The sequence below is a fragment of the Myotis daubentonii genome, chromosome 19 (assembly GCF_963259705.1).
Source record: "Myotis daubentonii chromosome 19, mMyoDau2.1, whole genome shotgun sequence".
In the NCBI taxonomy this organism is placed as follows: Eukaryota; Metazoa; Chordata; class Mammalia; order Chiroptera; family Vespertilionidae; genus Myotis; species Myotis daubentonii.
Window position 1 is genome coordinate 19,096,907 of NC_081858.1, and position 25,672 is coordinate 19,122,578.

Sequence of the window (25,672 nt, forward strand, 5' to 3'; positions counted from 1 at the left end):
CTGGGCAGACCGTGGGCATAGGTGGCCCTGGGTTTCAGAAGGGCTCTCCATGTTCCTGGGAAGTTGCCCTTCTGGCATTAGGACATTCACAGGGATCATTCTTGGTTCTGGTTCTTTCAGGGGACAGTGTCATGAAGAACCAGCAGGAATGTTGCAACAGGAGGGCCTGGGATGGATGGGTGGGGGTGGCGGGCAGTGGTGGGTCTTCATCCTCAACTCCTCAACCGAACTGCCTTGAGAGTGGCAGTGGGCAGATGTCCGTTGGGGCAGACGTAACCGATATGTCGGGCGTGTCGGCCACCAGGGCATAACTTGAGGGCAAAAAAACGCGAACTGAGATTCCTGTTTCTCGGCCAGCCCACGCCTCCAGCCTCAGCTCAACGCCACTCCCTCCCCGCCTAGTGGCTCTCGGCTCTGGAGGCGGGACCGAGTTCTTCGATGGCCCCCGGAGGCTCCCAGCTGCAAGCTTTGGGAGGCTGGGAGGCGAGAGAGGGAGGGGCGCCGACTGGGCAGTCCAAAGAGAAGGGGGCCTTTAATAGGCTCGCCCAGCGCCCGGTTTGTGGCGCTACGAGTGGCTGCAGTTGGGAGAAGCGGCCCGGCACCTCCCTCTAGTTCTCGGCTGCAAATCTTCGCCTTGCACTTGACAGCGGGTGCACTTAAGTTCTGCGGCGCGCTTTCCTAGGGAAGGCACAGGTAGGAGGCGCGGGCTGCAGGGCGCTCGCTCACCGCTCGCCGCTCGGGGAGCCGTCGCCCTCCCTTCGCTCTCCTTCCCGGGAGCTGCGGGCTGCCCGGAGCGTCGGCGGTGCCGGTGCTGGCTGCACCGAGATCCTGCCGGCGGCTGCTCCTGCTCCGAGAGCGGGGCTGTGCGCTGCCCGCCGCCATGCTTCTGCTGGGCATCTTAACCCTGGCTCTCGCCGGGGCACCCGCGGGCGGTGCAGAGCCAGAGCGGGAGGTGGTGGTGCCCATCCTACTGGACCCGGACATCAACGGCCGCCAGTACTACCGGCGGGGCCCCGAGGACCCCGGGGATCAGGGGCTCATTTTTCAGATCACGGCGTTCCAGGAGGACTTTTACCTCCACCTGACACCGGATGCCCAGTTCCTGGCGCCCGCCTTCGCCACTGAGCATCTGGGGGTCCCGCTCCAGGGGTTCCCCGCGAACTCCCCGGACCTGCGACGTTGCTTTTACTCGGGGGACGTGAACGCCGAGCCGGATTCGTTCGCCGCCGTGAGCCTGTGCGGGGGGCTGCGCGGAGCCTTCGGTTACCGGGGCGTGGAGTATGTCATTAGCCCGCTGCCCAACGCCAGCGCGCCCGCGGCGCAGCGCAACCGCCAGGGCGCACACCTCCTCCAGCGCCGCGGCGCCCCTGGCGGGCCTCCCGGAGACCCCACCTCTCGCTGCGGGGTGGCTTCAGGCTGGAACCCCGCCATCCTGCGGGCTCTGGACCCTTATAAGCCTCGGCGGACCGGCTTAGGGGAGAGTCGCAGCAGGCGCAGGTCTGGGCGCGCCAAGCGCTTCGTGTCCATCCCGCGCTACGTGGAGACTCTGGTGGTGGCGGACGAGTCCATGGTCAAGTTCCACGGCGAGGACTTGGAGCACTACCTGCTGACGCTGCTGGCCACCGCGGCGCGCCTCTACCGCCATCCCAGCATCCTCAACCCCATCAGCATCGTCGTGGTCAAGGTGCTGCTCCTTGGAGACCGCGACGCGGGGCCCAAGGTCACAGGCAACGCGGCCTTGACGCTGCGCAACTTCTGTGCCTGGCAGAAGAAGCTGAACAAAGTGAGCGACAAGCACCCCGAGTACTGGGACACCGCCATCCTCTTCACCAGGCAGGTGAGTTCATCTGTCACCTCTCTGGACCCACGCGGCTTCATTTCCATCAGGTCGCTGCCCTTAGCTCTCCAGATGCGCTTTGTGCTGTGCCATGCCCCTCCCCCCTCTCCCCCAAGTTCAACTTTCGTTGCTCTCCTCCAACTCCCACTTTGGATCTTCCAGGGAGAGCCCGCTCCTAGGCTCAGCGAACTCTGGCTCAGGGGCATCTGGGTGCACATGGGCGGTCAGAAGGTGTCGGCCTGGCGTGGCCAATCAGCGCCTCCTGGATCAGGTGCCAAGGGGCCGGAGCCCAGGAAGTTGCCGCCCAGGAGCCGGAGTTTGTCTCCAGGCAGATAGGAGGCATTGGAGAGGGCGGGTGGGGAAAAGTCCGCCCTTTTTTATGGGGGCGTCTAAGTTGCTTCAGGCACCCAGGTTCTCTCCCTCTGCTGGTAGAACTAACTGGCAGGTGATCCAAATGGCCCCGCGAAGCACCTGGCGACATTTCTCACGGGTGACATTTCTCACGGGTGACATGTTCAGTTTGTCCTCTCTGTTCTGGGCCTGGAAAACTTGGATGTGGGATATTTTGTAGGTTCCAGTGAAAGGAGAGACTCAAGTACTGGGACCATTCCCCCTCGGTCACTGCTCCCTCCTCTATACCCCCTTGTGCTGGGCCTGCCTTCTGTTTGAGGGACTTCCAGTATGTTCAGAGCAGGCCATCTATGTAGGGGACCCTGTTTGGAGCTTGAGGTTTCACTTGGAGCTGAGTTGGGAAGATCTCTTTCAATTTTCCCATGTCCTTGTTGGTGGAGGGTGACCCTTGGCCCCGATGTATGCTGGGGAACAGAGCAGGCTCCTGACTTCGAATCATTGAAACCGCCTGCGACTGCCCGGGACCGCAGCGTTCTGGCTTCTGCCCCTGGCCTTGTGGCAGGGTGTGAGCTCAGGGAAGGGCATTGGGGACCTAGCTACAGGGTTGGAAAGTGACTGAATATTGGGATTAGAAAACAGATCAGAAAAGCAGCTGTGCCTTTGCTATGGATCTGGGAAAGTGTAGATTTGTAGATGTTGGAGTGATTGGGTACTGTGAAGCTTCTGGACTCTTAAAATTTGATAGATACTGGAGACTGGGAGAAAAAGGGGCATTCACATGACCTGCTCCCTCTGTTTTGGGGGGCTGCGACTTGAATCTGTGCCATACCACAGCGTCCTGGGGAAGGCACAGAATCCATGGTTACCCGTGGGGCTCTGAATCTCCACGGTTTCCGAATGGCCCCTCGAAGCTGGACTGGCGCACTTGGGGCTGGAGGTGGAGTCCTCTACACTAACCCATTTGGCACAGCTAGTCCCTTCCCGCAGCTGAACTTCCTCCTTTCCCAGCCTTCTCCTCCCACCACCTGGTTTCTCTAGGGAGGTCTTTGGCCTGAGTCTGTTTCCTTGCGCTCATTCTTCCAATTGAGGTCTATGGAGCTGCCACTGCCCAGCCCTCACCAGCACCGCCTGAGTCATGGGGAAACGACAGAGGAGGTGGCTTTGACCTCTGCGTGCAGGCCAAGTCGACAGGCAGATTGCCGGGGGAAGCAAGCAAAAGCCGAGAACAGGATAGCTTAATGGGCAAAGCAGCTGCGGCTCATCTGCTGCCTGGGATGCCCTGTGGAGGGAGGGCCCTCGCTGGCTCGAAAGCACCAGACCTCGGCCTCCGCTGCCCAGGGGCCAGGCGACTTTTGGAACCAACCCTGGGAAGAGGACCCCTGCCGGGACCATGGGCCATGCCGTTAGAAGGACCCCACTTGTGACGAAGAAGCCGGCTTCTTCAAGCAGCACGCCAGCTTCTGTGTGTCAGCGTGTGAGCTAGACCCCCGGGGACTATGTTGACAACGCATAATGGGTCCAAGATGTATGACCGCTTGGGTCAGAGACGGTGACGAGCAAGATGTGACTTTCAGAGGCTCTCTTCCTCTCCGTCGTCCAGAGGGCAGAGCCAGGCCGTGGGGAGGCCGAGTGGGCAGGTCTGTCCTCCACGCATGTGCTCTGCGGGATAGAGTAAACGCCCCTCCCTCACCGCCTGGCCAGCACAGGCTGCAGAGCCCGCTGCATTCCCAGAGCCTGAGGAACTGCTCATTCCTGAACTCCCCCGGGAAGGTACAGTATGCGATGAGAACATGCGCGCACAGCTGCGCTTTCCAGATGTGGTCTCTGGGAGCCCGGGGGAGTCGCCTGCTGCCCTCCGACACAGGAGGGACTTCTGTTTTGCTTCGTGAGGGTCAGTCGTGATCCTTTACGTCAGATGTATGAGCTGCTCTGCTTAAACCTGGCTTATGATGGCGGCGTAATCAATGCATTTCAAACTAAAATTCCAATGATAGATACTCTACGCATGTAGCTTGTTTGGATGAGGAGTTTTTAGAAATGCACTTATTTTGTAAATCAGCTTTTGTTTATAAGGGCTCAGAAGAGGAGGGACACCTTTAGAGTCACCTATTGCTTGATTCTCCCAGAGAAATGGGAAAACTGGCTGGTGACTCTCTAACTGATTGCACACTCTAGTTATGGTTTCCACAGAGAGAGAGAGAGAGAGAGAGAGAGCGGTTAGGAAGGGGCCGGGCTTGGCCCCTTGGAGCTGCAGGTGCCAGGGGTATTTGCAAGGAGAGCAGTAAGAATGACAGGACCTGCAACACTGGAGCCCCCCTCCCCCCGCCCCCCCCCCCTTGGACCGCCCATCGAGCGGCTGTGTATGACAACAAGCCTGGGCGGAGCTGTGGGAGATGCTGCTGTCCTTGGCAGGCAGTGGGAGGGGCGTGGGGTGTTGAAATCAAAACACTGGGAAGACAAGACCCAGGGAGTCTCCTGTGCACAAAAGGAGAAAGAAATGGATCACCCGACAAGTATTTTGACAATCTGAGGAGTTTGCTTAACGATTCAGAGAAAGTTCATGTTCCTGGAGAAAGAGCACATCTGATTTTCTGAGGCGATCAGCTTGCAGCCTCATAACAGCAGGGTGAGGTCAGCGCGGGATCGGAACCAGGGCCGTGCGGAAGCCGAGCCAGGCTTTCTGGGTGGACGCTGACTTCCGAGGAGGGACGTTTCTGAGGCTTCCTGTTGCTCAGGCGGCCGGAGCCAGCTAGTCCATGCGAGACCCTCTTCTCTCTCCAAGCCCAGCGCCTCCGCTGTTTGGGTAACTGTGATAGACTGGTTTCCATTCAGGCATTCATACATTCTTCTAATACTCACCGAGCTATCCTGGGCCGTGGAGATAGAGATATTGGTAAGAGGTGGCCTCTGGCCCCCAGGAATTGACCGTGAGTCAGGGAGCCCAACAAGGAAACAGCTCATTACCACACGGTGTGGTACAGTGTCCTACTGGGAGGCTAGGGGCTCCTCTGCTGGAAGTCAAGTGGGGGGTCATTCTTCTTAAACTAGAGCCTGTGAAGCACTCAGAGGGACAGGCCTCAGGAAAGGCACTGAGCCCTAGCCGGTTTGGCTCAGTGGATAGAGCATTGGCCCACAAACTGAAGGGTCCTGGGTTCGATTCCAGTCAAGGGCACATATCTGGGTTGCAGGCTCGATTCCCAGTCCTGGTCAGGGCACATGCAGGAGGCAACCAATCGATGCTTCTCTCTCTCTCTCTCTCTCTCTCTCTCTCTCTCTCTCTCTCTCTCCCTCCTTTCCATTCTCTCTAAAAATCAATAGAAAAATATCCTAGGGTGACGATAAAAATAAAAAAAAAGACACTTAGGCTGGGAGCTGGTGGTGATGGGGAAGGAAGCTTTTTGGACCTCATAGGTGACCTCCCCTCCATTCAACCATCTGTTTTGCAATTTGTGACATTTCCTCCTTTGGACTGACTTTGTTATTTTACTTTTTTTTTTTTTTTAGGATTTGTGCTTTGTGGTTTCTCTGCCTTCTCAGCCCTTCATTTACTTTGCTTTTTCTGTTACGCTTGGTACCACTTTATCCCATGCCCTGTCCTCTCCTCTCCGTGTTTTCTTCCATGCTCTTCTTTCCACTTTCAGGATTATTGAGGAGGCTCTCTGTCATCATTCTCTCCTCCTTTATTCTCTTCATTCACATTCTCATCTTTCTGCCTCTCCCCAGCCACAGCTCGGCACTTATCTTCTTGTTTGGACCTTGGGTACCTCCATGTCTTGTGGGGAAATCTATGCAGCTCTAGACTATGCAGAGTGGAACAGCATTCTGGAACCTCATTTGAAATAGAAGCTGGTTATTTCTATAATAAACTAGTTGTGATATGGCAGTGAAATTTAGTGCTCAGATAAAAAAATGAAATGTAGCTTAGTGGTTGCGTATCGCGACTTATGAATCAGGAGGAAAAGGTTCAATTCTCTGTCCGGCCACATATGCAGGTTTCAGCCTTGATCCCCAGTAGGGGGCGTGCAGGAGGCAGCCCATCAGTGATTCTCTCTTATCATTGATGTTTCTTTTCTTTTTTTTTTTTTTAAACAATTCTTTTTTTTAAAAAAATATTTTATTGATTTTTTTTACAGAGAGGAAGGGAGAGAGATAGAGAGTTAGAAACATCGATGAGAGAGAAACATCGATCAGCTGCCTCCTGCACATCTCCTACTGGGGATGTGCCCGCAACCCAGGTACATGCCCTTGACCGGAATCGAACCTGGGACCTTTCAGTCCGCAGGCCGATGCTCTATCCACTGAGCCAAACCGGTTTCGGCATCATTGATGTTTCTATCTCTCTCTCCCTCTCCCTTCCTCTTTCTGAAATCAGTAAAAAACATATTAAAAAAATGTTAAAAAATAAAACCATAATATGTATTTTACACATATCTCCCAATACAATAAAAAGAATCATAATTTTGTCAGAATCTTTTCCCAAGTCAGGACGTGGAAGATATTAACACAGAAGGGCACCTGCAGATTTGTTTTTTAATAACTTTGTCAATATCACTAAATGGAAACTTAACACCTTTCCTTCTGGGAGGGAGAAGGTAGGGGGAGGGAGGCGTGGAATAGGATTGCTCCCTGACTTTTGGGGTGATTCCCTTTCTCCCTCCTTTTCTCACTTACACCAAGTCAGTCGGCCAATGGTAGAGTGCACGGGAATCTTTTTTTGTTCTTTTTTTTTTTTTTTTTTTTTTTTAAAAAACACTAGTTTAGTCAGGGAAGCAAGTGAGGTTTTCTCCTCCTTAGCTCTTGCTCTTCTCCTTCCTTCGAGCCTCCCTGTGGTGGTATCACTGTCAGCACTTACCCTCTCCTCACCTTGACACCTGCCTTCTGTTCTCGGCACGATGGGAAGAACATAGGCTAGAGCCAGGCAAGCTGCGTTGGAAACCTGACACTTGCTCTTTAAGCAAAAGACATGGAATGAATCAACTCTTTGATCCATAGAATGGGGACCAGGATGACAATGAAGGGACCTAACATAATGGCTGTTGCCAGGATAAGCTACCAAGTGTTCCTGAGTAGGCACCCAGGTACTGGCCGCTGTTATCACCACTACCTCGCTCAGGACAGTCCTCCCCCGTTATCCACGGTTTCAGCTACTGGCTGTCAACTGAGGTCTGAAAATATTAGACCAGAAATAAACATACTTCTTTGTCTTAATTCTCACCTGAGAATATTTTTTTCCCGTTGATTTTTTTAGAAAGAGTGGAAGAGAGAGGGAAAGACAGAGAGAAATATCGATGTGAGAGGAACACATCGATTGGTTGCCTCCTGCACATGCCCTGACCAGCGCCCGGGCTGGGAAGGAGCCTGCAACCCAATGAAGTACGTGCCCTTGACCCGAATCGAACCTGGGACCCTTCTATCCACAGGCCAACGCTCTATCCACTGAACCAAACCAGCTAGGGCAACATATGTTTTAAATTGAACGTTGTTAGTCGCTAAGCAGCCCTCTGGGTTATCATCAGATTGATTGTTGCGGTATTGAAGTGCTTGTATTCAAGTCAGCATGATTGTACCGAATAATGGCTCCAAATGCCGGCAGTTTGGTACGCCAATGAGAAGCTGTAAAGTGCTTCTTTTAAGTGTAGAGATGAGTGCAAAATATCAAAATAAGATGTTATGAGAGAGAGAGAGACCACAATTCACATAACTTTTATTACAGTATATTGTTAAAATTGTTCTATTTCATTGCTCATTTCTTACTGTGCCTAAGTGATAAACTCTATCATAGGTGTGTATGTCTAGGAAGAAAGGTCGCACAGATAGAGTTCAGTACTAGTAATGGTTTCAGGCATCCTCTGGGGGCCTTGGGACGTATGCCCCGTGGATGGAGGGCGAACTGTATTCGTTTGCCATTGCTGAATGATTACCTACAGGTCTTTTGCCAGAACTTCCATCTGGGACAGGCCTGATTTAAAGCATTCTGTCCTGTGGCCCTTGCAAGTTTCCTTGACACCAGTCTGATGACATTCCTGTGGGAACTGCGGGCTCCAGCATTTGCCACTCCCCCTGACCTGTCAGCTCCTGTAAGGCAGGACCGCTCTACCTCTGCTGGGCCCCATGCACACGCCGTTGTTTAGTATGTGTCCACGGAAGGAAGGCGCCGACACAGTGTAAGGGCTGCGCGTGGCCACAGGGCTTGGTAGTTCACCTCCCTGCCTGGGGCTCATTAATCCAACGTTGTCTTAGGCTGTCAGGCTGCAGGCCTGGGAGAGGGAGTTTAGGCTCCTCTGGCATTTCATCTGGGCTCTTTGCCATCAGGCTTTTCCCTGGAGAAAGGAGGGGCCCCGGGAGGAGCCAGCAGGCAGGGTACACGGCAGGGATGGGGTCAGTGTGTCAGTGCAGGTGTGGGGCACGGAGCCAAGTCTTGCTCATCCAGGGGGGTGGTGCAGACACCGCGCTATGAGCAGTCTCTGAAGCTAATCCTGCCGCTTTCCCCTTGGAGATAGGCCTCTCCCCACTCCGAGATCAGCTGCTCTGGGGCTGGGGTGGAGAGCCTTGCCCTCTTGAGGTTCCCCAGCACGTTCATGCTTGGGGTGCACGTGCACCGGAAGCAGTGCAGGTTCGTGGGAATTGCTCCGTTCTGAGGCTGTGCTGCCTGGATTTCAACCCTCCTCTGTCCCTCCCTCCCAGCCCAACCCTGGGCTCACTGACCCTGGCCTGGTCGTTTATCTTCTCTGGATCTCACTGTAAAATGGAACCTCACAATGGCATCTCCCTCCTCAAGCTGTTGTGAGGATTCGATGAGCTACCACAGGTAAGACTCCTCACGCAGCGTCCCGTGCATAGTAGCGGCTCAAGAAACGTTAGCCACTGTCATTGCATTTGGTGTGTGCCCCTTGTGATTGGATGCTTTCTGGAGAAAGTTCGGTCTTCCTGCAGGCTTTGGGTTCTTCTTCTTCCTCACTGAGGGAGTTCTTGGGGTTTTGATGGCCTCAGTCTCTTGCTATAATACCATCTGTATATTCCAGTGACGCCCAATCTGCGTATAGAAGTTACAGGGCAAGTTCTCTCTTTACCAGGCAGCCGTAGTCACATCGGCCTAGCATTGAGTTGCTAGATTAAAAAAAATTTCTTTTTATTGATTTCAGAGTGTAAGGGAGAGATAGAAACATCAGGGATGAGAGAGAATCATTGATGGGCTGCCTCCTGCATGCCCTCCACTGGGGATCAAACCTCCAACCTGAGCATGTGCCCCGACCGGGAATAGAACGGACAACCTTTCGGTGCACGGGACGACGCTGAACCAACTGAGCCACACCGGCCAGGGCCAAGGTGTTCTTCTTCTTTATTTATTTTCAAATCGTGGCTCCAATCTTGAATGATTTTATAGAAAGGGACAGTTAGGCAAGAATAATCCAAGAGGACTAGGTTCTTGGCCAAGATGACTCTTGGGTCACCTGGAACGAAGCAGCTGCAGCTGCAGCTACGTGGAGAAATGACGGATGATCAGAAACAGTGAGGCAGGTAGGAACTGGGCTGAGCAGTGAGCACATTCTCGAGGCGGGAAGAGCCAGAGCAGTTTTCATTTATGGAGACAAGAGCCTGCGCTGAAGAGGTTAACGCAGTCTGAGTGCATCTGAGTTCACTCCGGAGGGTGGAGGCATTCGCTGCCACCAATGAGGCCCCACTGGCCCCACACACACCTGCAGGCGCTCACGGCACTGTGGCCCAGAGAGTCACCGAGTCACCGGGGGAAGAGGGACAAGCAGAGCCTCTGACCCCAAACAGCTGCATCGGGCCACAGTGAAGGAACTGGCTACCCTAGGACAGTTGCTCTCAGCTACACCCTGACCCTCAGGACATATGCCGGCTCTCGCCTTGTTCCTCTTGTTTGATCCAGGGAAACTGGGATTTCTTAATGGAAAGAACAGGTTGCTCCTGGCCAGGAACGGCCTGCAGCTGCTTGTCTTTGCTCCACAGAGAGTCCACCCTCCCTGAGAGGAAGGAGGCTTCTGGCCGGACCACTGAGCCTCAGGGGCTGCCTAGACTCAGGCTGAGCTCCCCACCTGCTCTAGTCATTTCTGTGGGCAGAGTGGGACAGGACCCTGAACTTGCACCTGGGTGACCTTCACTTTCTGTGTTTGTTTTACTCTAACCCCGCATGGTCAGTAGACAAGATGATCCTCCTTGTTTTCCATTCTGAAGGTAGACCAGTCTCTGTGTCCCTTTATAGCCCAGAAGGCCAGATGGGGCTGAGCATCTGGGATCGGGGAGGGAGCAGAGGTGCAAGGCCATGGTACAGTCTTGGTTCAAGGTGACAATGGGCCCCTCCCCAGCATTGGAAGCCGAGGCCCTGAGGAGAGCAGACTTGCCCAACATCACACACGTACTTGGGGCTGGGACCAGGACCAGAATCTAGGCCTCACAGCCCTGTGTCCTCTCTCTCACATAGGCCAACAGGGAGTGTTCGTGGTGCCCCAGGGCCAAGTAACATGCTTGTCCTACAGGCTCTGACCATTAGAGGTTAGACTTTTCCGGGGCTACTGCCTTACGGGATCCTGTACTCCGGGGACATATGGGCCCCATCGCCCAACCGCCTTCGTTGTGCCCCTGCATGAACCTTCGTACCCCTTTCCTCATGGTGGGCCCTTAGCTGCATCACAAGCAGGTCCATAGGACTCACTGCTGTTCCCCAGCAGTCAGGTTCCCTAAACTGCTGGTCAAGTGCACTTCCCCCCCTCCCCTCAAGCTTTGGCAGCGGTTGTCTTTAGGTTTCAGAATCCCGGGGAAGAAGACCTTTCTGAGCCTTGGAGAGGGAAGGGTAGTTGGAAAAGAAGGGAGTTTGAAGTTCGTCCGTGGGGCTCCCAGAAGTGGAGGGAGGGCCACAGGTCAGCACAGGACAGCAGCTCGAGGGTGCCCAGGCGTTTCACCCATCCTTGACCGTGGGCTCAGTCTGATGACCCTGGCGGTTCTCTGGCCGGATAACCTCGCTCATGAGGAGGTGTGACTCTCACCTGACTATGGGAAGCCAAGTTCCACTGCTCAGGTGGTAACCTTCTCAGGGCTTCGGATTAAATTTTGCTGATCTTCTGAACCATGACCCCCTTTCTTCCTCTGCCCCCTGACCTCACTAACTGGATTGCCCACTTTTTCCCCAAGTCAGCCCGCACTTGCACACGCATGCACGCACACACACAGCCCTTAAGAGAAGGAAGCTAACAGCTGTGTGTGTGTGTGTGTTTCTGTAAACACCTGGGCTCCCAGAGGAGAACATGCACAGCTCTTTCTCTGGAGGGTTCACACAGGAGGCACCAGGCAGTCGGCTGTGAAGTCTGGAAATAGTGCTGACTGTTACCGACCTCAAGGGCACATTTTTCCCCGAGACGTGAACCTCTCCAAGCTTCAGCTTCCTGTCTGCAGAAGGTGACAGTAGTCTTTATTCCAGTGGGAGGTGGTGACGATTCAGCAGGGTCGTGTGTGAGAAGTGCACGCAGTGTCAGCATTTGAGAAATCATCACCGCGATGAACTATGATCATGACTCTCAGCTTCTGCCTTTGACAAATAGGCATATCATATACCTGCCTCCTAAGACTGTTGCGGGGATGTAATAGTTTCCTGTCAGCTGTAAAGTGCCCTCCACAAGGAAGGCAAAGATGGAGAGAGGAGAAAGCCAGCATCACTGGTCTTCTCAAGAGGAGCAGAACGGCCTGGCCAGTGTGGGTTAGTGGTTGAGAGTCAACCTATGAACCAGGAGGTCAGCATTTGATTCCTGGTCAGGGCACATGCCTGGGTTGCGGACGTCATCCCCAGTAGGGGGCGTGCAGGAGGCAGCCAATCAATGATTCTCTTTCATCATTGATGTTTCTTTCTCTCTCTCCCTCTTTCTCTGAAATCAATAAATATATATATAAAAGAGGAGTACAATGTGTGCAAGTGTCTTATTCTAGCTCCAGGTCCTGGGCTTTGCAGTATCTAGATGCATCGCTGGCCCATACTGTTTAATAGGTTCTTTGAGGTAGCCACCCAGGACTTCCATATCCCCGGAAGTGCCTCCTGTCAGGGGTGCTGCTAGAAGCCCTACTTTCGGTTGCAAGTTACCTTTCAGTACAAAAAGACGGACCTTCCTGCTTAGGTCACAATCCACTTAATTCGTTTTCCTTCCTAGCAGCCATTGGGCCCGCGGTCCCCCTGAGCTTCCATAGCAAGTGAGCTGTGTCTGGACAGAGGCTTGGGCCCACCTCACTTTGCCTCCTCCCAACCCCAGGAGGCCGGATGGCAGGCATGGGTGGGCCCTTGGCCTGTGACCCTTTGGCTGAGAGTCTGAGCTTAATTCATGGTTTTCCAAAAGCAGCCAAGACCAAGGCTGCACAGAGCTGACTGAATGGACACTGTGCTTGCCTTCCACCCCCGCCTGCCTCCGTTAGGCACAAGCAGAGACTCGCCTAGCTGTGGGAGTCACCATTTTCTGGTCTGGAAGGCCGACTCTATATAAAGCAGTGGCCCTGTAGTTTAATTCGGTACCTCCTCATTTCCTCCCACAGGACCTCCCCGCAGAGGACTTGTGAGCCACAGAGCTGTCTTCCGAGGCCTCCTCCCTCAGCCTGGGTCAATCCCATGAATAGCCAGCCCCACAGCCCCCTGGGAAAGGGCCTGGCTGAAAAGGTGCTGCACCCGGTTAGGCTTGGAATGGGAGCGAGCTGGAATGCTCTTTCTCCCCTCAGGCCTGCCTGTTACTGTCTCTAACCTCTGGCTGGCTTCTGCTTCCCTTGCCTGGCAGGACCTGTGCGGAGCCACCACCTGTGACACGCTGGGCATGGCTGACGTGGGCACCATGTGCGACCCCAAGAGAAGCTGTTCTGTGATCGAGGACGATGGGCTCCCGTCAGCCTTCACCACTGCCCACGAGCTGGGTGAGGCTGGAGGGGGCTCTCGGGTGGGGTGGGAGAGCTCCCCTCGGGGGTCTCTCTGGGTTCCCTGGGTGCTTGGCGGGGAGACACATGGGCATGTCTGTGTTTCCTCATGGCCCGAAGCCTTAGGGATCCTCTCTCAGGGCTGGCGTCTTCTCTAGCAATGGCTTTGTTTGATTGTCTCTGCTTGCCCCAGCTCAGTTGGCCAGTGATATTGTCCGAGAACGTCAGTGTGTCTCATCAACCAGGCACTAAGGGGAAAGTATGTTCAATACACTGCTGTCCTCACTGAGCCCGCAGCCTCCTGGATGGGACAGAGGACACAGGAACATGATGTTGGGGACATCTGCTAAGCAATCCATCAATACATAGAAATGACCAGCCTGATTGACCCAGCTCTCTAGCTTCCCCAACTGGTCCTCTTGCCCCCATCTCTCCCCATTGCCTCCTAACTACACAGCCACTGAGCCTCTTGCCTCACCCCACAGGCCATGTGTTCAACATGCCCCATGACAACGTGAAAGTGTGTGAGGAGGTGTTCGGGAAACTCCGTGCCAACCACATGATGTCCCCAACGCTCATCCAGATCGACCGTGCCAACCCCTGGTCAGCCTGCAGCGCTGCCATCATCACCGACTTCCTGGACAGTGGGCACGGTAAGCCAGGGCGACTGAGCAGGAGCGTCAGTCTGCCACTGTTGGCGGTGCCCGCCACCTCTCTGGACCTGTCCTCTGTTGCCCAACATGTACATGACCCTGAAGAGGCGGGCTCTGAAGAGAGTCTGCCCATTCCATTGCCCCTTGCTTCATTCTCTCCCTACCCTTCAGATACTGGTTAGCCACGCCCCGCCTTCCCCAGCTCATCCCTCATGCATGCCCTTGGCTTTCTGCAGGAGACTGCCTCCTGGACCAGCCCAGCAAGCCCATCGCCCTGCCCGAGGACCTGCCGGGGGCCAGCTACACCCTGAGCCAGCAGTGTGAGTTGGCCTTCGGTGTGGGCTCCAAGCCCTGTCCCTACATGCAGTACTGCACCAAACTGTGGTGCACCGGCAAGGCCAAGGGGCAGATGGTGTGCCAGACCCGCCACTTCCCCTGGGCAGATGGCACCAGCTGCGGCGAGGGCAAGTTCTGCCTCAAGGGGACCTGCGTGGAGAGACACAACCTCAATAAGTACAGGGTGAGCGTGCTGGAGGGGAGTAGACCCTGGTGGTCTCATCCCAGCTTTGCTATGGGACCATAACTCTGTCGCCTTGCCGTGCTGTGCCTCGATTTCCCCATCTGTGGTTCTATTACCTTCTTGACTCTAAGACTGGAGAGAAAAGATATGGTAGGTCTAAGGCAGGTGGGCAAAGCCCTTCACCCGAAGCGAGGGGTCCCCGTGCCGAGCTCTGCACCTCATCCGACCTGGCAGCTCTGGACCAAAGCTGAACACTTTGATATTTGGGTTGCTCATTCTTTGGTTCCTTCCTTCCTTTCTTCCCTCATCAGCTCTCTCTGAGTGTGTTCCATGTTCAGGGAGCTGTGGGCCAGAGGTGAGCAAGGCTCTGAGCTGAAAGGAAGCCGACCCCTGGGCAAGCCTCCATATTTGCTGCACCCTGAGCCAAGCATCAGTTTCTGTTGTGGTTGATGGTCTTTGAGGCCAAACCACAATGGGAGAAACTTTATTTTTCCTGATAAGCAGGAATAACGATCAAACCAGAACACATTCAAAACCCCAGATAGTCTCAGAATATAGTGAACACTTTCTCCAGGTCCTGGGTTGGGACGGTGAAGGGATTTGTACGTTCCCAGGCAGGAATAAGAAGTCCCTCTGCTCCCTCGATCCTGGGGAAGACCATCGCCTCCCCACCCCGGCCGGGCCGCAGGAGGGCTTGGCTTGGGGCTGTGTGTACACCGAAGCAATATAATGAAAAAGCACTCACCAAGCACGTTGGCAATTGCCCTGAGATGGGTGTGGTACGGAATTATGTAAAATCTTTTTCTGTGTTCTGGGAATATATACTTAATTAAACTTTAGCCATTTATTAGGCAACAACCCCTTGTGTTCAGGGGACTGTGTAAGACACAGTGGTGGCCAGAAAAACAAATAAAAATGGGCCGCGTCTCAGAGGGCTCACATGCCGGTGGGGAAGCTGGAAATGGAACTGTAACACAAGACACAGGGAGGCGTGAGTTACGTGTTAAGGCAGAAGCATGAAAGTGTGTCATGGGAGATCGGGATGAGAGTTTGATGATCATGAGAGGGGTCTGAAAAAAACTTGGATGAGGGGGTCAGATTTGAAGGGAGCCTTGAGGGATGAGTAGGGCGAGAGGGAGTAGAGACGTCAGGGAGGCAGGGCCAGCTGGAGCGTTGGGTGGATGAGGGCTCTATCAGAATCAGCTTTGGGCAGATGGTTTGGGGCTGGATTGCAGTTGTCTTGACCACCAGGCTGATGCATTTAGACTAGAAGGTCCTGGCCAGCTCCTGCTCCGGAGGATGAGATGAGTCAGGAGGATAAGGAAGATAATAACTTCTTAAGGATATTAGATATAGGAAGTGTGATCTGAGAGGCACCATCTTTTCCCCATGCTTTCTGGAATTCTCAGCCCATCAGCCGCAAAATCCACTACATCAGTGGTTCTCAACCTTGGCTGCACATTAGAATCACCTGGGAATCTTTTTAAAATCCTGATTTCTGGGCCCCATCCTCTGGAAATTCTGTTTTTGTTGTTGCTAATGTTGTGGCCCCACCCCATAACAAAGAAACAGAATTTCCGGAGGATGAGGCCCAGAAATCAGGATTTTAAAAAGATTCTCAGGTGATTCTAATGTGCAGCCGAGGTTAAAAAACACTGCACTGCATCCTCAACCTCTTTTCTGAACAGTCTCTTCACCTGTTTCAACTGAAGCCCAGCCCTCCACCTGGGGCACTGTTACTCCTTTTCTCCCAAGACCTCCAGGGCTCAGTCCCCAGCCCTCCTCACTCCTCCCGCTAACTTCTTAGGCGATTCATCTCAACCACTGGCTGGAAACACTATATTTCTGTGTCAAAGACTCCCAGATGGCTACCTCCAGCACAGGCCTGCCTCCTGAACTACAGACCTGAATGCCCCACCCAATCTTGACATCTCCACGTGGTGGGGAACTCATACACAGTGTAGACATAACATCAGGGAAGCCGCGTTCCCCATCAGCTCCCCTAAACCTGCCTTGGGGATTCCATCTTCCCGGGGCTCACACCAACACCGTTTTCCTCTCACTTCATATCCAATACCTCAGCCGTTCCTGTGGACTCTATTTCCAAAACAGAGCCAGGAGCCAGCCATAGCTCAGCACCTCACCTGCTGTAGCCCTGGTCCAAGCCTCCGTCACGTCTTCCTTGGGTTATTGTGGTTGCTCCCTGACCGACCTTCTTACAGACTGTCTCCACCAGAGCAGCAGGGGAGCCTTTTAGTGTGAGCCAGGTCGTGCCCCTCCCGGCTTTACTCGTCTCTTAGAACGAATGAGCCCCAACGCTCTTCCTCTCCTGTTTCTCTCGCTCTGTGACCCTGGAGCACTCTGGGTACCTGCCTCCTCCAGGTCTTTGTATTTGTTCCCTCTGCGTGGAGTGCCCTTTCCCTAACCCAGTGGTCGGCAAACTGCGGCTCGCGAGCCACATGTGGCTCTTTGGTCCCTTGAGTGTGGCTCTTCCACAAAATACCGACTTCTGTGCATGGGCCACGAAGTTTCAATCCCACTGTACATGCGTGCCTGCACGTGGTATTTTGTGGAAGAGCCACACTGAAGGGGCCAAAGAGCCACATGTGGCTCGTGAGCCGCAGTTTGCCTAACCCCTGCACAGCTCATTCCTGTACTTCCCTTTAGGCCTCTGCAAAAATGTCACCTCAGTAGTGAGGCCTCTGAGACCCCTTATAATACAGAGCACCCCAATTCTCCGAGGCCCTTCCCATCTCTCTTTCTCCCACCTGCTTTGAACCCCATCTGACACTATGCGCAGGCTTTTTATGTTTTACTTTTTTTATTTTTATTGATTTCAGAGAGAAAGGGAGAGGGAGAGAGATAGAAACATCAATGATGAGAGGGAATCATGGATGGACTGCCTCCTGCACACCCCACACTGGGGATCGAGCCTGCAACCCGGGCATGTGATCTAACCAGGAATCGAACCATGACCTCTTGGTTCCTAGATTGACACTCAACCACTGAGCCATGCTGGCCAGGCAGCACAGGCTTATTGCATTGTTCACCTTGCCCTGCTTGGATGAAGTCGCTTTGAGGGCAAGGATTTGGAGCCAGGCAGGTTGTAGGAACTCAATGGATATTTGGTGAATGAACGAATGATGGCACATGAGAGGAGCATGATGAATGTTTCCTGTAGAAACCAGTGGGAAGAAGTGGTGCCAGGTGAAAAACCATAGCATCGTCTCAGAAAGTCATGGGACCAATGCTAAATAACTGCAGAAAAACTTGAGATGGCCCTAGCCGGTTTGGCTCATTGGATAGAGCATTGCCCTGCAGACTGAAGGGTCCCAGATTCAATTCCGGTGAAGGGCACATGCCCAGGTTGTGGGCTCGATCCCCAATATGGGGCTTGCAGGAGGCAGCTGCTCAATTATTCTCTCTCATCATTGATGTTTCTATCTTTCTCTCCCTCTCTGAAATCAATTAAAAAAACATATATATATATAGTAAAGACGGCAAGGCCTAGCCATAGGCTATTTCAGTATTTATTTATTTATTTTTAAATATATTTTTTATGATTTCAGAGAGGAAGGAAGAGGGAGAGAGAGAGATAGAAACATCCATGATGAGAGAGAATCATGGTGGATCAGCTGCCTCCTACAAGTCCCCCACTGGGGATCGAGCCCACAACCTGGGCATGTGCCCTTGACCAGAATCGAACCTGGGACCTTTTAGTTCACAGGCTGATGCTCTATCCACTGAGCCAAACCAGCTAGGGCAGTTTCAGTCTTTAGAGATCGTTGTTGATTGGGAGCGGCTTCCCTGGTGCAATGAGACCCACGTTGCCAGCACAGAGGGGAGGAGGGAGAAAGAACAGACGCAGAGAACTGTCTTAGAAATAAAAGGCTGGAATGAGGTGGGGCTCCCGCTTGAGGAGAAAGCAGGCCCCAGGGAAAGTGTTTTTTACAGGATGGAACTGCCACATGACACAATGAAGCCAGAACTCTCTCTCTGACAGAAGGACAGATCGCGCAGATACGCTGAATCTATGAATATAAATTAAAGTTCTTCTGTTGCATGCGGCCAGTTCCCCATGAGCTCCATGTGGATTAGTGGTTTTAGGATGATGTGTGACAGCGTTTTAATCCCAGGCTTGTTTCTCAGGGCTGATTCCTTTATTGCCCAACTGATGTGCGCTTGGGGGATACAAACTCACTCTACTGTCATCATAAGGAAAACATCCCGAAGGCCATAAATTTTCTATCCCCTCTCCACCCTCTTAAAAAATAAGACAACACTGCATAATTCAGCCCAGAGCCAAGTCGAGTTGTAAGATTGCTTCATAGTCTCTTATGTGTATCTCCTCTTAACACAAACATCAGAGCTGCTAATAGTGAAACTTCAAATTCAGCCCCCAAGTGAGGTTAAGATCAGTCTGGTTTTGTGAAAAGTCCGCATTAGTAAACACGTACAGATAAAAAATATCCAGATATCTGTGGTTTACTGGCAACAGCTGAGGACTGGCCATGCCTTAGATTTAGAGACATATATACGCTAACAATAGGTAAGGAGACACTTTGAACTCCTGCACGATGGCAAGCACAGTGCCAGGAATATTCATACACGTTGCATCATTTAAATCTTCTGTGTGACCACACGCCTGCATTTCATGGGTCCTGTTTTTGCAGATGAAGGACCTGAGACTTGGAAAGTTTCCCGACTTGCCCTTGACCACCACTGTGGTGAAGGGAGAGGAGGCTGTAGAATTAGGCTTCATTCGGAGAGAGGGGGTTGGGGAGGCTGTACCAGTGTTGCTTTCTTGTGGGCTCAGGGTGTGGGTGTGGCACCCCAACCCCAGCAGGGCCATAACAGACTCTTCCTCACAGGTGGACGGCTCCTGGGCCAAATGGGAGCCCTACGGCCCCTGCTCTCGCACCTGTGGTGGGGGAGTGCAGCTGGCCAGGAGGCAGTGCAGCAACCCCACCCCGGCCAATGGGGGCAAGTACTGCGAGGGAGTGAGGGTGAAGTACCGATCCTGCAACCTGGAGCCCTGCCCCAGTTCAGGTGAGGAGGGAGGGCAGCGGTGGCCTGGGCCAGGGCCTGGGCCTGGGGGAGGCAGGTCAGGCTGGAGGTCACAGTCCCCACTTGGGGTCATTCATGGCCACAGAGTTACTGCGGTCAAGAGTGTCTGCCTTAGGCCAGAGCCTGGGAATGCACAGGTGCACATTCCTTTTGGGATAACTTCTCTGTCTACTCCCTTGGCAAGAGGCTTAGACTGGGAGGCTACATGGCCCAAGGGGCTGAGACGTAAGCAGAAATTCATTATCCCGGGAACCATGACCTTGGGTGGGAAGAAAAATGACATCTTTATTTTTATTAACCTTTCTAATTTAAAATTTAGAACTTCCTTCTATTAGAAATTTAGTATTTTTACTAAACTTTCTATCCAAAATGTAGTGGTAGCAGTACCTATGACGTTGTCACCAATAGCAATCATGGCTATGTCACATTACGTTTTAGTTGTCATGGATTTCTCAAGATGCCATTTGTGCTTGTCACTACTTCAAAATTACAGGGGTTATAGACTCATTATGGAGTCGTGTTATTTACTGTGTAATAACAAAGAAACACACACATCACAATATGTTTCAAAGTATGTTGGTCATTGTATATTGATGTAATTAGTATTCCATGTAATTTATTTTATTAGTATTCCATGTAATTTAATAACATTCTGAAAATAGTTTCAGTAGCCTGCTGTAGGGCTAGTTGTATAGCACAGAGGGTTAGGGTACCTGACACAATGGCTTTAAGGCCAGACTCCTGGGGAAGATGGCCCAGAGCCTGGGAGATGCCTTATCATCAGTGTCCTGCATCCCTGGGCCCAGCCTGCTTTAGTCCGCTGAGATGGGGTGGCTTCAAGGATGGGGATCACTCAGCTAAGGGTTGGGAAGAGCCCCAGGAGGGCTCTCTACTTCGCTCCCACCTTGGCCCCTCACTTTAGCTTTCTGTACCTGCTTGCTCCCTCCCCAGCCTCTGGCAAGAGCTTCCGGGAGGAACAGTGCGAGGCCTTCAACGGCTACAACCACAGCACCAACCGGCTCACCCTCACCGTGTCGTGGGTGCCCAAGTACTCAGGGGTGTCTCCCCAGGACAAGTGCAAGCTCATCTGCCGAGCCAACGGCACCGGCTACTTCTACGTGCTGGCACCCAAGGTGAGCGCCCTGGAGGCCAAGAGGTCAGAGAAGGTTCAAGGCCTTCGGGGAAGCCTCCAGTTGACCTGTCCTTCTCTCCATTCCTCCCCCTCCTGGGGGCGCTGCAGGTGGTGGACGGTACGCTGTGTACCCCTGACTCGACCTCGGTCTGCGTCCAGGGCAAGTGCATCAAGGCTGGTTGCGACGGGAACCTGGGCTCCAAGAAGAAGTTCGACAAATGCGGGGTGTGTGGGGGAGACAATAAGAGCTGTAAGAAGGTGACAGGACTCTTCACCAAGCCCATGTGAGTGCTGGGCCCTGGAGGGCGTGGCCAGGGAGCAGGGGAGAGGAGGAGTGAGTGGCATAGCGCCCAGGCATGGGAAGCTTGAGTTCGATTGGGGTAAATGTCAGATCCTGGCCAGTATCCTTGCTGTGGAGACCACTCACACTCTTCTATGAGTATGACATTCATTCATTCATTCAGCAAGCAAAGATGACTGCAAAGATGCATGCTCAAGGAGGACCCCCCTCAGCAGGAGATGCTGCTCAGGGGGATGCAGAGAGTTGTTAGGGTCTGTCTAGAGTCCTAGGGTAGGACTGACTTGGGTTCACATTTCAGTCCCCAATATTCCGGATGACTTTGGGCAAGTGACACAGTCTCTAGAATAACATATCTCTTCCCTGATGAAGTGGGCATGTCCCGAATGTACTTCATGTAGTGCTGATGGGAGAATGAAGGGAGTTCATCCAAGTGAGATGCTTAGCATAGTACTTGGTGCTTAATGTTCATGACGATGATAGCAAAACGCAACTCTACTGGAGGCCAAGTGGGACAGCCTCCTCATGCCCGAGACCTTGGCCTTGGGGACCAGATGGAGGTGAGAATGGCACTAAACTGTAGAGACAGGTAGTGTGAGAGGCTGGGACTGAAGGAACCCCCTTCCTGGCAGACTTGTGCTGGGACCGGCGGAAGAAATGTCTCTGGGCCTCTTCTAGCCCCAACTCCGGAGCCTGGGGCTCCCTGGCCTGAGCTTTCTGAGGTCCAGCACCTTCCCTTTTATTTTCCAGAGGAATGTGCTCCTTCAAAAGTCCCGACCCATGTTCTGGGAGCAGCTGGGGCAGGCAGAGCCACTGGGGCCTCATTTGTGGGGCAGGTATGCGTGGCCAGGAGCCTCGGCCGCCCCAGGACACACAGGGCCTCTGCTGAGCCCTAGGTGGGCAACTTCTCTGGCAACCTGGACACTGCAGGCTGAGGGTGTCCTAGCTGCCCTTCAGAGGGATCTGCAGCGGGGAGGCCCAGTGAGGAAGTCCTGGTTACATGACAGGGGTTCCTTTCACAGACTAGGGGAGCTAGAAGGAACCGTTGCAATCTTCTAGTTGAACCTACTCATTGTATCAGAGAGGACACTGGAACCCAGAGAGACTGACTTTAAAGCCACCAGGGAGTTGGTGTCCCAGCCAAGACTTGATCTGGGTCCCACACTCCAGGGCCAGTGTGTACTTCTGCACTGAGGCCCAGCCTGGGACTCAGTGACTTATCGCCTCTCTCTCCCCGCTCCCTCCTCACTGGGTGCTTCCTCTGCTGTGGGTGCAGTAGCTAATTCCATCCTCATTACAATGCCACGTGCTACGTGTGACTATGGTCTGTTGGGTGTGGAAACTGAGAAACTAAGGAACTTACGTAAGGACAACAGCGAAGTGTGTGGTAGGGATCCCTCTGACCCCAACACTCCCGGTCTTACTCATATGCTGGAATTCACCAAAATATCATTGTATTGAAGAAGAAAGACCATCAGGCTATGCAGCCAGCATACTTAGTTTTAAATGACCTGAAGACAATCTCCCTTCCATCCTGCAGCTCGTGTGTGTCTCCCGGGCGCCTGAGCGGTGGCTGAGGCAGCCTGGTTGGTCTTGGCTCTTTGCCATCTTCATGACCTACCCCAGGCCTTGTTGTTGTTGTTCTATAGAACTTAAAAAATATATTTATATTTTTTATTGATTTTAGAGAGGGAGAAGAGAGAGATTGAAACATCAATGATGATAGAGAATCATTGATAAGCTGCCTCCTGCACGCCCTACAGTGGGGATCGAGCCTGCAACCCGGGCATGTGCCCTGACCCGGAATCGAACCATGACCTCCTGGTTCATGTGTCGATGCTCAACCACTGAGCAACACCGGCTGGGCCCACCCCAGGTTTCGTGAAAGGGGAATCTTTATGATGTTAGCGGAATCCGGGTCTTTACCCCCAGGCATCTGTCTAATTCGCAACCCCCTCCCGCCGCAGGCACGGCTACAATTTCGTGGTGGCCATTCCAGCAGGCGCCTCGAGCATTGACATCCGCCAGCGCGGCTACAGGGGGCTGATTGGCGATGAGAACTACCTGGCCCTGAAGAACAGCCAAGGCAAGTACCTGCTCAACGGGCACTTCGTGGTGTCACCCATGGAGCGGGACCTGGTGGTGAAGGGCAGCGTGCTGCGCTACAGTGGCACGGGCATGGCCGTGGAGAGCCTGCAGGCCTCCCGGCCCATCCTGGAGCCCCTGACCGTGGAGGTCCTCTCTGTGGGGAAGATGACGCCACCGCGGGTCCGCTATTCCTTCTATCTGCCCAAAGAGCCCCGGGAGGACAAGTCCTCCCACTCCAAGGACCCCCGGGGGCCTTCCGTGCTCCACAACAGCGTCCTCAGCCTCTCCAATCAAGTGGAGCAGCCGGATGACAGGCCCGCTGCGCGCTGGGTGGCGGGCAGCTGGGGGCCGTGCTCTGTGACCTGCGGCGGGGGCCTGCAGAGGCGGGCGGTGGTCTGTCGGGGTGCCCTGGGGCAGCGCGCAGCATCTGCCTGCAACGCCAACCATCGGCCGGCGGAGACGCGAGCCTGTGGGGACCCCTGCCCGACCTGGGAGCTCGGGGCCTGGTCGCCCTGCTCCAAGAGCTGTGGCCGCGGCTTTAAGAGGCGTCCACTCAAGTGTGTGGGCCGCGGAGGGCGGCTGCTGGCCCGGGACCAGTGCAACCTGCGTCGGAAGCCCCAAGAACTGGACTTCTGCATCCTGAGGCCGTGCTGAGTGAGATCTACGGTGCTGCCGGTGTTCTGGCCAGCGGGAGCTGTGGGCAGGAGGCCCACGCCACGATGTCACCACATCCAGGGACAAGGATCATGGGTGGGAGCGAGCGGTTTCCTCCTACCCCCTGGCCTGGGCAGGGAGCTAAGTCACTAACACACAGTCTACCTCACACCTGGCTCCTCCAGGGCCCAGTCTCGGGAGAGGCTGAGAGGTGCGGGTGCTGGGCAAGAAGGTGCTGGGGCCCAGTTTCCAAGAGACCTGGAGGGTGGCCACTCCCAGGCAGACTTCAGGGACCTGGGCCCCCGTCAGGGAGGCCACAGGCTGCCGGAAGGGCCATGGCTCAGCAGCTGGCACCCTCAGGTGCCCCCGGGGGCTCTGAGCCGTCTCTGAACAAGGTGCTTTTAGCCCACTTTCCTTTTCTGACCGACAGACTGAACCATGCACATGGGCTGGGGGTGAGCAGGCGTGGAGGGAGAAGGAGGTGAGGTGTGCCTGCAGCCCGGGCCACTCTTCTTGAGGAGGACTGGATGTATGGGGGAGTCCTGAGGTTCCTCATCTTCCTTCTACTCTGGGCCCTCCTTTAAAGAGACACCTCTTCTCCTGTGTCATCCAGGCCTCCAGCGGGAGGGCTGTCACACCAGTGTCATCTGAGGATCCGCGGGAAGGGATAGGATGTCGATAGGGAGCCCGTTGTCTTCACGAGAGATCCGACCATTTAAAAAAAATGCTGAAACGTGTAAGGGGAGATGGATTCTGTGGCTGAAGCAGGGGGTTTGGGGAGAGATCTCAAGGGCTCTGCGGTCCCTGCGGCTGGGCTGAGCCTGGGGGAATGTCACCCTAGGGTGGGAGGAGGAGGCCCGGGTTCTGATGGCTTCCTCCTCCAGGGAGGCAGGTGTCAATCAGGCTGATGCCTTCGGCTCTGCATCACCTTCCCAGTGGTCAGGGTCCCGGGCCTACTAAGAGGGCATGGGGTGTGCCCAGGAGGGCCGGTGCTGAAACTCCACATGCCTGCAGGTTGGTCCTCATCCGGACAGCTCCATGCAGTCTGGCTTGGGCATGTCACGTGGCATCCCGGGCTGCGGTTTCTGCAGTTGGAAAATGGGATTCACTAGTTGCTACCTCAGGCTGTATTCTCGGGGAACCCCGCCTTGGCCCTCCCCCGGGGCAGCAGTGATGTCCTGGTGCTTCCAGAAGACCTGGCCGCGTCCTCATGGACTGATCTGTCCAGGCACAAAGGTGCGCTCGGGTGCATGGCTCTCTGCTGTCCACAGGCTGGCCACTCACTGCGGCTCCAAATACGCAGACAGGTGCCCTCTCTCAGGTGCCCTGGCCGCAGGGGACACCAAGAATCGATCACCTGACCCAGGGGCCTTGATAACCACCAGTGGGAGCGGCTGGCGAGCTGTCTACCTTGGAGACATGTTAGGGGAGTGGGAAGCAGGGTGCTCCTACAGCTCCAAGTGGGGAGATGCTTTGGGGTCGGGTCCTTTGGCCAAGTAGGGTCTTTCTGAGGCCTCGGCTGCCCCAGGGTGCACATGGAAGGTTCTGCTTCTGAGCGTAGGTTTGAGTCCTGGACTTCAGCGAGGTGACATCAGGGCAGGTGTGTTCATTCGGTTTCCCCTCTTAGTCAGAATCTGCAAGCCAGCCGGGCAGCCAGGCGGGCCTCTGGGATGGCGTTCTCATCCCAGTCTAACGCTGGCTGAGCCCTGGCGCAGAGCCCCCTGGAGCAGGGGCGTGCTGAGCTTGGAGGCAGGGCTGCAGTCTCCCTGGGAGACCAGGGGAGGAGGGTTCCTTGTCCCGCAGGAGTGAGCACTGGAGGCTGCAGGGCTAAGAGGAGCCCAGGGTGCCCGGCCGGACACAGACCTGCCGACCGACAGCAGCACTGCGCCCTGTGCCTGGTGCACCCGTCCTTGGCGAGGAGAGGGGGTCGTGGGGGCCGTGGGGGATGTGTAGGGGAAGAGGTGGCGGGGGAACGGAGCTGCCATCGGTGGGGTACTTGGCCCTTCACAGAGCAGCTTTCTGAGTCATGCCAAGGAGGGATAACCAGTCTTGTTCCTGACACAGGCTGCGTCTCGCTGTCCTTGTCTGCCGTGATGTTTTTCTCTTTCCTTTTTTTTATTTTCCTTTGCAAAAGAAGTATGACCAAGACAACTTGGGAGGTTGGTCC

General features: G+C 54.3%; 1 protein-coding gene across 1 annotated transcript; it reads left to right on the forward strand.

The window, feature by feature from the left end:
* The first annotated feature begins 492 nt into the window (after window positions 1–492).
* ADAMTS15 (ADAM metallopeptidase with thrombospondin type 1 motif 15) lies at window positions 493–25,442 on the forward strand. The gene is made up of 8 exons (XM_059676437.1): window positions 493–1,837; window positions 12,961–13,093; window positions 13,579–13,746; window positions 13,983–14,266; window positions 19,138–19,315; window positions 20,285–20,466; window positions 20,574–20,749; window positions 22,731–25,442. Exons 1-8 carry the CDS (start codon window positions 881–883, stop codon window positions 23,503–23,505), a joined length of 2,853 nt encoding a protein of 950 aa, XP_059532420.1. The 5' UTR covers window positions 493–880; the 3' UTR covers window positions 23,506–25,442.
* The last annotated feature ends 230 nt before the right edge of the window (window positions 25,443–25,672 follow it).

Coding starts and splice junctions, on each gene's coding strand:
- ADAMTS15 (XM_059676437.1), top strand. CDS start 881: ATGCTTCTGCTGGGCATCTTAACCCTGGCTCTCGCCGGGGCACCCGCG. Junction 13,094..13,578: donor CACCACTGCCCACGAGCTGG/GTGAGGCTGGAG, acceptor CTCACCCCACAG/GCCATGTGTTCAACATGCCC. Junction 14,267..19,137: donor ACAACCTCAATAAGTACAGG/GTGAGCGTGCTG, acceptor TCTTCCTCACAG/GTGGACGGCTCCTGGGCCAA.